Here is a 15,583-nt window from a genome sequence, read left to right as displayed (position 1 = left end):
GCGGGAGGCGCGCGTGCGCCTTGCGCCGCCTCACCCGCGTCTGCGCCGTGTGGTCGGTCGGAGGTGGGAGCGTGCTTGGTGTTGGGAGCTGGTCTTTCGGGAACGGCTATCGGGGCGTTTTGCGGCCCCTGTGGTTTTCAGATCACTTCAATAAATTAAATGCAGAAGCCAACAGCATGAGACGGTTTTATTGTTCTTGGCTGTTTTCGCGGTGGCTCTGGGGTCTACCGAGGCGCGGTGCTGCTGCTTGCCTGGAGCTGTGTGTCGTACAACACCGCGGGACGCTACAAAACGCGTAGGAGAGGAGTTAAATTAGAAGCTCGTGGGAAACGGGGACAAACGCTTTGCAACTCGCAGCCTGGCAGCTGCGTTTGTGTAGGGGTTGCCATAGCAGCTGCGGGCAGTGCCGGAGAGGCTGCGAGCGCTGAGACCGAGCAGGGAGCTCGGCAGGACGCAGCCCGGCGCAGGGGGATCGGCGGAGGTGGGACTGGCGGAGCGAAACGTTGCTTCTCAGAATAGAGCGGCGAGGCAGCGGCACGGGATGCGCAGGGAGGTGGGGGGGTCACCGTCCCTGGAGGTGTTCGGGAGCCGTGCGGATGCGGCTCTGAGGGACGTGGTCAGTGAGCATGGCGCGGGTGGGTTGGGGGTTGGCCTGCGTGACCTTAGAGGTCTTTTCGAGCCTTAACGACTGCGTGATTCTGCGATGCTACAACAGGGATGCACGTGCTGACTGTGATTGATTGTTAACAGTATCGCGTTATAGGGTCATTTTCTGTTTTGTTGATTTAGGTCAATGGTTGAGTGGTGGTGGAGATGGAGGAGGCTGTGGGAGATGAGGCGGAGTTCAGGGGGAGAGATGAGCTGCACTCCTTTCCTGATCTCCCTGCGCAGCAGGAGTCAGCACAACTGGGGAGAATGCAGCCCTCATCCAAAACTGACACTGAACTCTGTCCACCCCTCATTGCTCTAAAAAAGGGTAAGAGAGAGAGCAGTGGTAAGTACTGTGGAAGGCGTGGGGGAGACCTCATTGTGACCTTCCAGTATTTGAAAGGAGTGTATAAAGAGGAATGAAAAACGACTGTTGACAAGGGTAGATAGTGATAGGACAAGGGGGAATGGTCTTAAACTGAGACAGGAGAGGTTTAGGTTAGCTATTAGGAGGAAGTTTTTCACTCAGAGGGTGGTGACGCACTGGAACAGGTTGCCCAAGGAGGTTGTGGATGCCCCATCCCTGGAGGCATTCAAGGCCAGGCTGGATGTGGCTCTGGGCAGCCTGGTCTGCTGGTTGGCAACCCTGCACATAGCAGGGGGGCTGAAACTCGATGATCATTGCATCCTTTTCAACCCAGGCCATTCTATGATACTTCCCGTTTACTGTGTAGGGGAAAAAAATCCAGGAATAATGTGAGCAACTGATTAGTGAAGTATTTAAATGTATATCAGTTGTTCACATACACTGAGTGGATACATGCTCTTAGGAATGTCCCAGTGTAGGAACCACGACATACACTTTTCAGCTTTATGAATAAGTACATGCAAGTACATGCACGTGCATATACTTATATTTATAAGTCCAAGTATAGTGCTAACTCCAATCCCTTACCACAGTTCCTAGTGTTGAATCATAGTAATGTGATTAGAACAAATTTTCTGGAATTAAAATTAGTAGTATGCTATAGTATACAGTATGGCATATAGCATAATATCTCTTTTCTAAAAAATATTAGCAGTAATAATAGATTGAATAGCTCAAAGATTATGAAGCATGGCTCCTCAAGGACATCACCATCTCCTTCAGCATTCCTGGCAGTAACCCGTTATCTTAGATATGTCCATTTCGTTTAAGAACTCTCTAACCTCATCCTCTTCTACCAGGCCAGGGAATACTTAAGCAAACTGAACAAAAGTGAGTCCATGGGCTCTGGTAGGATGGACTCACAAACACTGAGGGAGCTGACTGATGTTCTAGTGTGGATTCAGCAAGGGAAAGATATACCTGCCCAACTTGATAATCTACGGTGAAATGACTGGCTTGTTCGCTGAGGAGAGCACAGAATTCTGCCTACCTATTCTTCTGTATGAAGAAACCATTTAAAACATAGAACTTGAGAAAAAATAAATAATGTGACTTGCTGTAAGCCATTGTATGGGAACTGCTGAGTCACGGCCTGAACCTCTGATTGATCACCTGAGGCGAGCCATGAGTCAGCCAGAGGAGCACAGCTGAAGGCAATTCACCTGTGCTGCCAGAAGGGGTGGAGCCTGGCTCCTAGACCTATTTAAGAGCTGGCTACCAGTGGGGAAGGATCTCTTCTGGAGATCGCCTCTTCTGATGTTTTGTAGGTGAGCTTAGCATAAGGGTAAGCTTTCCATTTATTCTCTTTTGTTATCATTGTCCACTTTGCCTAATTCTCTTGATTATATTGTGATTGTAACATCTCGATATCCATTGATTATACAGCCATTAAACGATATTCCCTTAACAGTTTCTAAAGATTTCTACTAATACTCATGTATTCTACATTGCTTCTTTTTCCCTAGGCACCGAAAGTAAGTATCGTAGACTTAGAGGGGTTATGAAGACAAGGAGCACTGAACTAGAATCTGCTATCACAGGATCATCTTGGGCTTCTGCTCTTCCGGCAAGTGTATTCATTCTAATAGAGGTGGTGACTCAGCTGCCTTTTGCCTGTTAAATTTTCTTCTGCACAAGTTGCTCTTGAAATTGTCACTGACAAAATTAGACAAAGTTTGGTCTAGTACTGGATGGTACAGAGTTCGCTTCATCTATTGACTGTAAGGAAGTAGAAACACTCAAAAATCATATAGTGTTAGGCCATTTATTTTCTGTGCCTTTAAAAAACCTTTTGCCTACGTAAATTTTTTTCTTTACCACTTTTCTACTTCCTATATATGACTTGCATATTAAATATCAATTATTTATTTGTTCCAGTGGTGACTGATTCTATGGTGGGTTTGTTTTATTTTCTTTTCCACTGAGATAATAACTTGATACTGTCTGTTAAAATGCTGAGAAGGTAGTAATGGATCTGGTCCCAGATTTGGAGTATGGACATTTAGAAGTTTGAAAGCTAGATTTGTAAAGCTGCGATTTGAAATAAGAGCCATTACAGTGCCAGGATCCGTATCTGATTCTGAGGTCCTGTTCTGAAGTTTCTATGGTAACTGCTTTATGCTGGGAAGCAATTTTGAACTAACAAGTTAATTGTTAGTGTTTTTTAATAAGTAATAGTGACTTTTATTTTTGCTTTCTTTTTCTTTGATACAATCTTTCCATGGTCCTGCTTGAAGTAGTTATGAAAACACCTTAAAGATTAACAGTAAAAAATACAATCCTTAAATGCAATATAAAATAACTGTGGGGAAAAACAATCTGTCTGTAACAAACTTTTATTTTCTAGACAACTGGTAAGAAAAGTATAGTGCTTTCCAGTGAAACTAGGAAAGAACTAGCTAAGCAAGCTAAAGTCGCCAAAGACGAGAGAAGATCTCAGATAGATGAAAGATACAAGTATTTGATATCAAAGTTATCAGATGGAATAGATTTAAGTGAGCAGCAAGTGGAGGAGGCCATTATTTCTGATGACAAGGTAAGTATTTATTATTATTAAATACCTTTCCAAACTTTCCAGTTCTTTGAAACTACCTCACAATTAATGCTGTTGTAATTTTGTTTTTAGTTTCAACTTATAGAACAATTCTTTGCTCCTAACGGACTTAAAAAGTTACTGTTCTTTTACCAAGATGTTTTGCAGGTATGTTTCTATTATTGCTTCTGCAAAAATAGCTTTTTTTATTTTATTTTTTTTTATTTATTTTTTTAAATCACATAACTGTGGCAAAATAAAGGAAATCCTAGCAAACTTTCAGCAACTTTTTTTTTTTCTTTGTGCCAAAGAAAATGGAAAAGAATCTGAATCTCATTCTTCAGACACTGCCATCTTGACTTGTATGGAAACAGGAGAATGCCCTGTGGCATTGTTTGATACTGTCTTTATTTACATAAAAAGTAACATAAAAATGGACAAAATATTAATCCAGTCTTCAAGGAAAAAAAAAAAATACAACAAAAAGCAACACATAGGGTGAGGTCAAGTATGCACAGTGTTCAGAGTTTAAAAGGACTAGATGGGCTGATGTAAGTATTAGAGGAATGGGGAACTGTCGGAGTAAGAATCTCTTTGTCCTTTGGTTTGAACTGTACCAACTCCATTATAGTAAAGCACAGATTCAAGAAGGAGAAAAATTTCTTTCTAGATTAAGGCTTCTTCATGTCCTGGTCTGTCTTGTGCTTTGGAGAAGAATGTTAAGCTTGGAAAATGATAAATAAAAATATGGTAGTTGTGGTCCCAAAGCTGTATTTCTTTCCCTTTCAATTTTGAGGAGCCTGTTCATAAAACCCAAAATCATATGTTCAACTTCCACTGAGCATGTGATATGAGAAGGTGCTAAATGATCTTGAAATTGCCTAATGTGACTGTGGTGAGCTCCCTGAACTGCTGAAGTCCTACCAGAATTCTTTCTGGTTATGCCACTGAGGAACTATGTTATGATGGACTAATGGGTGAAGATGGTATCTTAGGATTGTTAGGGAGAAAAACTGATGTTTAGTGCCTGATTCTCTTAAGTGCAAGAAAGAATTACACATTCATAGTAACCTATATTTCTGAAAATTACTGGAATTGTCTAGAGACTTTGCAAAGTACAGAATCAGCTCAGCTGTCAAAAACAGTTTTTCATTTCATTGGGACTGCATATGCACGTCTCTGGGATGAACACATTCTTCTGACTTGAGTCATGATGAAACTAAGATCTTGAAAGCATTTTCCGTAGCTGACAAGGCAGAAATAAGTGTCCAACGTGGCTTAAGTGAAATTTTTCATTTCTGCATTTAATAGATGTGGTGGTTTTTTGTTTGTTTGTTTGTTTGTTTTTTTTTTGAGACTGTGCATAGTGGTAAGAAAATATGATTTGGTGTTGAGGGTGATGTATGTCATACCTCACGTAATTTGGTCCAGCAGGAACTGTAAGTTTGACTTTTTAGGAAGAGTTCTCTCCTCAAACTTGGAAAAGAGGTGTTCACAAGCCATTTTCACATGATTTTCTCTTCTATTCTTGAATGGTTCCACAAATTATTTTCTACTTATGTCTGTGTCAGAAAATGAGAGGGAAGTAGGTCTTGATCAGGCTTACGTGTTTTTGTTGCTTCAGAGAGAGGAGGTTGTAATGAAGAGGGATGTCTCAGTGGAGGAGAATGAGAGGCAAGGCTTCTCTGAAAGAAAGTTTTTCAGTGTGATACATGATTAGAGATATGGGCATAAAACAAAATTTATCCATGTTGTTGGCAGGATCCAACTGATGGAGTGGGACTTTGCAGACTAGTCACATGACACTTTCTGTGAGACATCTCATTTGTTTCCAAGGAAGAAATGGCTCCATTAAGCACTTAATATTCATTTGCATTACATATTTTCTGATTTTTTTTTTTTTTTTTTTTCCATTATTCTTCAATTTTTTTCTGAAATAACAAGATGAAGAAACTGTTTACTGGGTACAGTCAAATTAATTAATTGGCTTATTCCCCAAATAAATCCAACTTTGCAATTTCTACCTGGATATTACTGATTCACGATGTGCTTAGTTGTTATTCACATATTCAAATATGATTATGTATGTCTATAAAGGTAGTTTTTATTGTATTAACTTTGTATTTATAATTCAATTGCCAGCAAACATCAAATGCTTCATTGAGGTCAGATGGATCAACCAACAGTTTCCTTCAGAAGAAGTTATTTCTTACCACAGGTTCTACAGAGGTATTGTTGAAAAATTTCTTAGTTGACATTTGCAAAGGAAAATGGAGGGGAAGAAAAGAGTACTGTTACAGTTGTGCAGCATTAAAGCAATGTTTTATAACTCACGATTAGCATTCAAGAACTTAGTCCACGTTCTTCCCACGTTTCTTGAACCGAGATTGGAATTTAACAGTAATGAATCTGATCTGGAAAGAAGTGGAGATTGGTGGATTTTGCTGTCTGATAAGAGAGAAAGTCTTATAATACAATTTTTAACAAGGTTTTATTTTAAGTCTCAACATTTTTGTTGGCCTGTCTAACATGGCATCCCACGTCTTTAGTGTTTTTGTATTTCCTTGTATTTGTGCTATAGCAGTGGTTTCTTCTGGCAATGGTGTTATTCCTTTATCTTAATAGAACATAATAATACTGCCCATTGCTCCAAAAATATATTTACTAATTCCTTTATTCTAGTTCTTATAACTACATCCTTATGTAATGTTGAAGTATTATTCAGGAGTGTCATTAAGATTTTGAATTTATTTTCTTTCTGTTGATTTCTTCTGGGGGCAATTAGGTGTATCATCTTCAATTTTCTTTGAATAAGGCATTGAAATGATTTTTTGGTTTTGTTTTCTCATTGTGCTCACACTGACATTGTTAACATGTTTGTTATAAAGGACAGCTGCAGAATTCTTTCCTGCTTTCAGAGGATTAGGGAGGGAACTGTCTGGAGAATGGGAAAGTATGAAAGCATTACTCTCTGGTATTGCTGTGTGAGAGCTTCTTTGCCATTTTGTACAGGAAGTGAAGAATAAAAAAATAATCATGAGACGTGGATGAATTTTTCTATTTTTGAAGTAAACTATCATCAAGAGAACTATGTCAGTATTGCACTCTGCAAGCCTGGAGAGTTTTCATTGCTTAACCGTAAAAAGGGTAATAAAAATAATAAAAAAAGAAAATGAGAAATGGCTTTTTTTTTTTTTTTTTTCCCCCAATTCATGAATAGATTGAAAATGGCTAGATTTTAAGCTTCAGTGGCACTAAGTTTCTGTTTGAGATTTCTTACTGAAAAATAGAATTTTTGGCCAAAGTTGATATTTTCCTGCACAAAACTATATTTTTATGAATTCTCTTTTTCCAGTAGAAAGCATTTGATGTTCTGTTTGCACGTGCCCATACTGTCCAGCATGATGGTATTGTGTAAAAGCAGTGTACAACAAAGAATAATACATATTACATTGTACAATTGAATTGTATTTGTTGTAAATAGGATTATTTGTTCTTTTGAATAATTTGTGAGCTGAGTCAATTGGAAAGGCTTTTCAATTTTTTTTTTAGTTATTTTAATTAATAGATTAAAAATAAGCGTGGTTTGCAGAGCTGATTTGAAACTTACATTACTGCAGTCCATTAAAAAAAGAAAGATGAAAATTTGTTTAAAATATTTCAATCAGAAGTTTTGAGTAATCTTTCAGTTAATAAAAAAAAAAAGAAAAGCATCCTTTTAAGATGGTTCATTCTGGTCTAAGTATGTATGAAATGAATTCTAAATATTTGAAAGCTGAGTATATATTTCATTTTCTTCACTGAACTTACGTCAACAGAATCAAAAAAGGATTAGACAGTATCGTGGATAGGTCCATAAATGGATGCTAAAATGACTAGACAGGAGCAAGTTATCCAGCAGCTCTCAGACATGTATTGCAGGTGGTGAGGGAATGTGAATGTGAGGGAACAGAGCACAGGAAGTAGCATTGCTCGCATGCTTTCCCTAAACTGCATTTTCCCATCAGAGATGTGATATTGGACTGCTCAGTCCAGAGGGGTGTTTCTGATGTGCTGAAACATCTTACAAACAGCTCACTACTTTTTTCAGTAATATATATATTCTGAATTTTGTTTTCAACATGTTATTAAGTAGATTACTTTTGCTGTAAATGTGTATTCTTTTTATCTTTATGTATTTTGTGCTTTTCACAGAACTTTACAGGAATCTGTGCGTTTTTCCTAAGGATGTCAGATAAAGTTATAACCGCATCAAATGTTTGCCAGGTCAGTCAAAAATCTTGCAATGTTTGCAGTGCACTTAAAATTCTTAAACCTTTACTCAACTCAGCTAGTTCTACTGGAATCAGAAAAGGAAATGGGGAGTGTTTTCATGAAAATGTTTAGTAGTGTTTTTAACAAAAGTTTCTTTTCATCAAAAATGTTTTTGTGATTAAGTAATGTTCTAATAATTACAAAAATAGCTATCTATCTGCAATATTATTAAAAACAAAAATTTAAATAATAAAAATTCATTATTAATGTACCATGAAAAATAAACTTATTGGAGGCAAGGAATGTAGTCTTTGATACAGAAATTTTCTGATAATGAACAAACCTGAATTTTGGATATGCCATATTTAAATAGCTCTGTCTTCTAAAATATGTAAAATAACATTCATCCTTGAAATTAAAGCAAGGTTTTTCTGTCCCTAATAGCTTTATTAGAGTATAAGAAAAGTACCAGAACAACCTTTTATTGCTTTCAGAGATACATGTTTGCATGGGAAATACTTGCTGTATTTTTTCATGAAGGGGATCCATCTGTGTTGCCCAAGGAGATTGTGGATGTCCCATTCCTGGAGGCATTCAAGGCTGGATGTGGCTCTGGGCAGCCTGGTCTGGTGGTTGGTGAACCTGCACATAGCAGGGGGTTGAAACTAGATGATCATTGTGGTTCTTTTAAACCCAGGCCATTCTACAATTCTAAAAAGTAGACAAAGAGGAAAATGTGATAACCCTGAAATTATCTTTTCAAAAATATTCATGCACTCTTTTTAGTAATACAGATATTTTCTTTTTATTCTTCACTAATAGGTTAATGTGTTCTATTTGAGCAGTCAAAAGTAGTAAGAAATGTTTTTCGCTTACAGTCATGGAAATTAGTACTTCAGTTCCTGACTGTGTGCTTTGTAGAAGAGGTTTTACAAATACCCGATCCAGAAGTGCAGGAGTAGTTTGTAAGGTTCCTATTCTCTGGCTCTGTAAGTCCTACTTCAGTTGGGTACCTGTGCTAATGGTTGTTTGAACTCAATTAATTGCCTTGGTGCATTCTCTCTGGTTTTCTTGTGGTCACCTTTTTTTGGCAGGGGCTGTCAAACTTGATTCTGCAGGTTAGGCAAAATTTTCAGAAGGCACAGAAGATAAAACAACTTTACTTTTAAGTCAGCCAGTTTTCACACTGATGAAGCTTGGGGCTCAGACTGGTTTAGCAAATTTTGGTTTGTCCTGCAGAGCTGCGTAGAAATATTTGAAAAGGGAATCTCAGAGTCACAGAAATAGAAGGATTCCCCCCTCCTATTTCTCAACAGAAACAGCTGAATCTTTTGTTTCAAATCCTATCCAGAAATTCATTTGCACTTGGCATTCCAAAAACACTTAAGAATTGCTGTCTTTGCACAGGAAAAGGTTGGGAGTAGAAGCTTCCAAGGCACTACTGAATATTCTCTCCAGATCAGTGAAGCTTTCATTATGATGAAGCCAAAAAAATTCAGTGTATGTGCAGTTTGGAAGTTTTGAATGCGACTCCCTTTCTGCTAATAAGAAATACACACAGAGCCACAATAGCTAGACAGTATGGGTGGTAAAGAGCTCATGGTCCGGGTTCAGAATGTATATGCATTATTTAGGCAAAATGGCAGTAACAGAATAGCCAACTAGTCCATAAATGAATAACACTAGGAAGGCATGCAATTTTTACACCCTTATGATAGATGGAAGCCATTCTTCTACTGGAGAAATATAGACATAAAATTGTCTTAAGATTAATGTATTGCTATTAAGTGGTTAATCTTAACTGGTTACTGAAGTATTTGCTACAATATGAGACAGATTTTTCTGGTGAGTATGGCAAGTCCTAGAATTTCCAGCTGAATTTTAATTAATAGCAAAAGCAAATTCTGTATCGGGGGCAATTTCCTCATGAAATGTTGGAAGTGATGAGCTTTATCTGTATTGAATTTTACTGAAATAGTATAATGTAAAAGTTTACGTCCATTTTATTACCTTTTGTTTCTTCCCAAAGGAGGTGAATTTTGGCACCTTCGATTGTTGTAATGGAAATATCCTTCAGGGTCTGGAATTGTTCTTGTCTCAGATCATGATACCAGCGCTTAAATCCCAACAGGTAATCAAATAGACAGATTTTGTTTTTCTCAAGAACTTTTGGAATTAAGGTAAGTGACTGTTGTACGTTGTGCATGTGATGAACAAAAAGCTGGCCATAAAAATATGCAAGTCAAATATAGGCCTTTATGAGAGTCATTCAATTTATACTTAAGTGTTTGAAATTCATATAGCTATTGTTGATTTTCAAGTAATAGCAGCAGTTGCAATGCTCATGACAAAGTAGAAAATGGTATAACAGCCATTCCGTTCGAAGGCGAAACTGTGATCATTTAATTCTAATTGTATTAAGCTTGGATTGAAAGAAATGCCAAGTCCTTCTGGTAGAGCTAAAGATCTGTCCATAGTTCTATTCCAGAGTGTAGACAGGATGCGCTTTCGCAGCCAGGTTATTCAGCATCACTTAGTTGTTCTTTTTTTAATGGAGCTTGCAGAGCATCACAGTTGGTTCTGTTTCTTCTAGAAGTACATGTCCAGAAGTAAAAAATGGAATAAACCTCAGTGTCTTTTGAGAATGGTAGTGTCAAATCCTATTAATTTATGCTCGCATTTTCTCAAAACCTGGAGTAATAAGGGAGATTAAAATCTATTTTCTCTGTTTGGAAGTTGCCAAATCAGAGTGGGGAAAAACAATAAAGAACATTGAGTGTGAGAACATGGAGATGTCTTTTACTTTTTGAGTGCCTCATGCTGATTTGTGTCTTCTTGTCTGGTTTAACTCATCAGGTGGCTCAGCAGCACAGTCATTTGCTCACTCCCCTCCTTTCCGGTGGGATGGAGGAGAGAATTGAAAAGAAAACAAAGTAGAACTCATGTGTTGAGATAAAACTATTTACTAAGATAGAGAAAAAGAAAAGGATAATAATTATGACAAATATGTGTATGTATGTTATGCACATGTAAATGGTTCAGCTAGTCCCCTGAGCAGTGGAAGAGATTGAAATGAACTCCTACCCTGTTCAAAACTCTGTTCACGTGGTGTCATATGGTATGGACTATCCCTTTGGCCAATTTAAGTCAGTTGTCCCAGCTCTCTCTCCCTCTCAGCTCCTTGGGCCCTTCACTGTGAGTGGCCTTGGCTCTATGCAACACTGCTTAACAGAAACATCAGTGTGTTATCAACACTGTTTTTCTCCTAAAACCAAAATATAGCATCTTACTAGACACTCTGAAAATGATTCCATTCTACTAAAGATGTTATGTAACAGAATAATTAAATCAATGTACACTTTGAAATGTTTATGCCATAGTACTGATGAGCACATTCAGAGAGGTTTACTGATAAACCTTAATATACTGCCATAAGTAAGAAATAGCTTTCTAATAAATAAATAATTTAAGGAACATAAGAATGCACGATCCTTATTTTACTTTATCTTTTTTTTTTTTTTTTTTTTAATTTCTTTTCTTTTTCTTTCATTAATTGTTAAACAACTAGCACTGGGGAGCTGTGAAAGAAGGTCTGAAGAACAGCCAGATACAAGATTTTCTATATTCCGTCGATAGATTTGTGGATACCTTGTCATCATCAAGGCAGAATCTGGAAGATAGAATTCAGCTTGCAGAGCTGGATATTGATACTTATGTCAGTAATTTACAGAACCCATCTGACTACATAACTGCAGGTAAGTAATTCCTACAGCAAAGTGAACACTTGGATAGTGATGCTATTCCTAAGAAAATAAATGTTATGTCATTAGTAAACATTTATTTTGAAGAATTAATTCTGCTTCCTTGATCTATATACATTTTTCTGTTGACTCTTGTCAGATTTAAAACTGTCTAATCAGAAAATCATCAATTCTGTCCTTTAGTTCATTTATCTTAATCACACAGACACTGGCCTTCGTTCTTCCTGGTTTGCTGGCTAAGTAATTGCCAAGTGAAGACTTGTGTATATTCTTTGCTTTCTTTGACACTGGGGAAATCTTATCCAATATTAAAGTCAAAGACTGTGAGTCAAAAAGACATACACATACACACACACACACACACACACACATATATAAATATATAAGAAAATGGGTGGTTATATCTCTTTGAACCTTCCACCATTTCTTATCACTGCAAGGAATTTCAGAGTGAAGTCATACCAAAGCACTCAATACTTCTGCCCTGTATTAGCCTAGGTAGACCAATTTCCACTGATGGCTCTTAAGAAGAGGTAAGACACATACATATGCATTTTGTTATAATCTTTTCCTTTTGTTGGCATTGATTTGAATATACTCAGTTTACGTGGAGTCTTAGTATAAATTTGCCAAAAACATTTCATCTCTATAGTTAAAAACATAGTTTAAGACTTTTTGGTACTCATGAGACTGTGCTCTTTTTTGATTTTGAAGGCAGTAACACAGAGATCACTGAGAAACTTGAAGAGGTGTTAATGATTTGGATCAAACAGATCAGACAAGTGTTAGTGGAGAGTGAACAAATGAGAAGGGAAGCCGATGACATTGGTCCATCTGCAGAGCTGGAACACTGGAAGTCAAGAATGTCATTATTTAATAGGTTAAAAAAGAAGCTTTCTTTTTTATTTTATTATTATAAATAAATGTAAACTCTGTTTCCAAGAGAGATTTAAGTGTGTTTCCTTCTTCAAAGCCTTTTAGATGACATAAAGAGTTCAAGAGTAAAGAAAACTATAAGTATTCTTCAGGCTGCAAGATCGAAGACATTAAAGCAGTGGAAAGAGATGGTAATTACTATGTTTTAATAAAAGTTTTTTAACAAATGCAGTACTGAATTAATTTTATACACACAGAAGTGAGCACACAACGCTAAGAATAGTTGTGGCGTTTATGCTCTTTTTATACTGTGGTTTATTCTCCTTCGGTTGAAATACGTAACACCAGTGATCCTGAAGTTAAATGGATAACTTGAAAGGAAGTCAGTCTTAAAGATACTGAGTGGAATGGTGCAAAAGTAAAGCAACACAGAAATACAACAATGTTGTGTCTCTCCAGCTGTACAGTTCAACAGTTGTGATGCCTGAAAGTTTATCATATTGTTTCTAGAATTATTGAAAATAGGCTGCTTCTTGTAGCATAGCTGCTTCTTTAGAAGAGTGAGTATCTTTTATCTAAAATTAGCAGTCAAAATTGTAGGCAGGTCAGAAAACAAACTGTAAGCAGTGTACATGCAATTTGACACCTAAAAATGCTAGAATGTGGATCTTCTACCACTTACAAAGGTATTTTGGAATTTTCCTGTTTTGGAAATAGTTTAGGAAAATAGTCATATCTCATTTGCCCTAACAAGTGCTTATTAAAAAGAGATGCTTGAGATGGAAGCACCCTGATATATTCTAGGGAACTTGTCAGTTCTTAGTTCTGTAGAACCAGTAATTTAAAAAAACAGTAGTACCACATTAAAATCATTCTAAACAATTCTGAAAATAAAATTGGATCATCAAAGCTATGCTATTGTGCCTCCATCAAGTTTTGGAATTGCAGCATAAACTGTAAAAATACAGGAACCTCATGTCTAAATTTTAACAGTATTCTTTACTTTTTTTTTTTTCCCATTCAGGATGGCAGTATAACGATTGCTGCCAATGAAGCTAAAGACAATGTGAGATATCTGTATACACTGGATAAATATTTTGCTCTACTGGCCAAAGCTTCTCCTGTAAGTAGTACTCTAAATAAAAACAGTTAACACAAAATTTAGACAAGAAAAGGCAGATATCTTTTCATTCAGTATTTAACTCTTATGGTTTATGGGTAGTAGAGAACTTCAGTTCTATGGCATTTGTGAATTGACAAATTTTGAATAAGCCAGAGATAACATTAGGGTTTTTTTGTGCAGAAAGTTGTTGTCATTTCAGAAGATAACTGAAAGGTGTGAGAAAATAACCAATAGTTCATGTTTTCTACTGCTATTATTCTGCAGATAGTCACTCTTTCACCATATTGGGTTTGACTTTTAGATGCAGTAATCTTTTATTCTGTTTTAGGGCAGTCATTGTCTCTTGTGATGGGTTCTTAATATATTTGACCTGCTGATTTTCTGTGGAATCTTTCTTTGGGACAGAGAACTCTATGGTCCAGTATGCTCAGTAAAATACAGATTACTATTGCCTTTCCTTCTCCTTCCAGATTTCTTTATGTACAAATGTAGGCCAAATGAGCAAAGACCAGCTTTCTTCTTGAACTGACTTCAGCAGGCTAACTCTTTTGTACCAGCATACACCTTTTTTCCTGAGGTAGCTTACTTTTTGCAAATCAGACTACAACGCCTTCACATACTGGAGATCATGTTCAAAAAGAGCACAGCCTCTGTTTTTCCTCTGGAAAATTCAGCTCTGGAAGGAAGCCTGTTCATTTACGCTTAGCCAATTCCCCACTCTTTTCTCTTGGACAGAATACATTAGGTTTCTATGTTTGACTTAGATGTTTCAATTCATATTAATGTCTATAAAAACAATCAAGGAGATGTTTATTACTGATGAAAGTATTCCCAGAGTGATGACATTATAGATTATGTTTTTAGGAAATGTGAATTATTGACTTTCTCATTTTTTCCTGATACAGGTTACAGTGGTGGAACACATACCCAGTTTAATGAATGCAGTCTGTATGATCTACTGTACATCACCGCACTACAACACATCAGAGTGTATGACATCTCTTCTTCTTAAAATCACTAATCAAATGATTAACACGTGCAAGACGTATCTACGTGAAGGTGTTTCTAAAATCTGGGATCTGGACAGGTGACAATTTTAATAATTTCATCTTTTGTTAAAACTAGAAGAAAAAATCACAGATGAGACATCAAAATTATTAAAAAGTAAATTTAATAGCTGCTGGTTCTCCTACCAGGCCCTCATTCCCATGTTGTGACTATTCAATTTGTGCAGAATTAAGTATTCTGCCAAATCATACTTACTATGTGTTGTGAAAAACTTGTTGCTGAAATGCATGTAATGTATATCAGTGTACAATATTCAATATATTGTCCCAGTGGCTTTTGTGGACCAAAACATACTTTAACTGTTAGAACTTGGAGTTGAGATTCTTCAGAAATAAACTCCAAGGACAGACTGGCAAAGTTGCATCTGAGATTTATGTTTTGCCTTCAGTGAACAGTAAAGTCAGTTTGAGAAAAGAGACAGTACATACCAGGATCATAATTACAATTCAGCTGTACTCTGGAATGAGGTATGTGGGTGACAGAATGTCATTCAGACTTGTATTTACTACGTATCTATGGATAGTGCTACCTGGGCAAGAACATGAGGAGTACTGATGTTGCCAAAGAGGCATCTTAAATTTAAAAAGATATACAATAAGCTTGCTATTTAGATATGTTCTCAGTCTAATTTTGTACTTACTTTCTGTTTTGGTTGGTAGAACTATTAGTATAGCAAAAGCCCCTGTATGAGAGCAAATATTAAGCATGTATTATTAAACCACAGAGAAGGGTAAAAATGAACATGACATTTCAAGTTAGCAGGTAGAACAGTAATGATTAAAACTATCTCTGAAAACTCAGTCAAGATTATGGTTACTGAAGTGAGAAGAAAAACATGTTACAAACTTCATCAATGCATAGGTGGTCAAGATGTATGTACTTGTATAGTTAAT

General features: G+C 36.8%; 1 protein-coding gene across 2 annotated transcripts in view; it reads left to right on the top strand.

Moving 5' to 3' along the window:
• Positions 1-42: 42 nt before the first annotated feature.
• The window catches only part of LOC128091254 (dynein axonemal heavy chain 5-like), a 142,481-nt gene continuing 126,940 nt past the window's right edge, over positions 43-15,583 (top strand). Inside the window, exons 1-14 of one of the 2 annotated variants that reach the window (XM_052704307.1) lie at positions 43-481; positions 790-976; positions 2,542-2,642; positions 3,423-3,611; positions 3,702-3,776; positions 5,751-5,837; positions 7,803-7,874; positions 8,957-8,980; positions 9,892-9,993; positions 11,431-11,617; positions 12,338-12,503; positions 12,597-12,690; positions 13,524-13,622; positions 14,528-14,709. In XM_052704307.1, the coding sequence (XP_052560267.1) occupies positions 814-976; positions 2,542-2,642; positions 3,423-3,611; positions 3,702-3,776; positions 5,751-5,837; positions 7,803-7,874; positions 8,957-8,980; positions 9,892-9,993; positions 11,431-11,617; positions 12,338-12,503; positions 12,597-12,690; positions 13,524-13,622; positions 14,528-14,709 (1,541 nt within the window). In that variant the 5' untranslated portion in view covers positions 43-481; positions 790-813. The remainder of the gene's footprint in view (positions 482-789; positions 977-2,541; positions 2,643-3,422; positions 3,612-3,701; positions 3,777-5,750; positions 5,838-7,802; positions 7,875-8,956; positions 8,981-9,891; positions 9,994-11,430; positions 11,618-12,337; positions 12,504-12,596; positions 12,691-13,523; positions 13,623-14,527; positions 14,710-15,583) is intronic. The other variant, XM_052704308.1, reaches the window with a different exon arrangement.

Source organism: Tympanuchus pallidicinctus, unplaced genomic scaffold (genome assembly GCF_026119805.1).
Source record: "Tympanuchus pallidicinctus isolate F22 unplaced genomic scaffold, pur_lepc_1.0 scaffold5, whole genome shotgun sequence".
NCBI classification, from domain to species: Eukaryota; Metazoa; Chordata; class Aves; order Galliformes; family Phasianidae; genus Tympanuchus; species Tympanuchus pallidicinctus.
The sequence above is the reverse complement of the archived record's forward strand: the minus strand, read 5'-3'. Positions and strand labels throughout refer to the sequence as shown.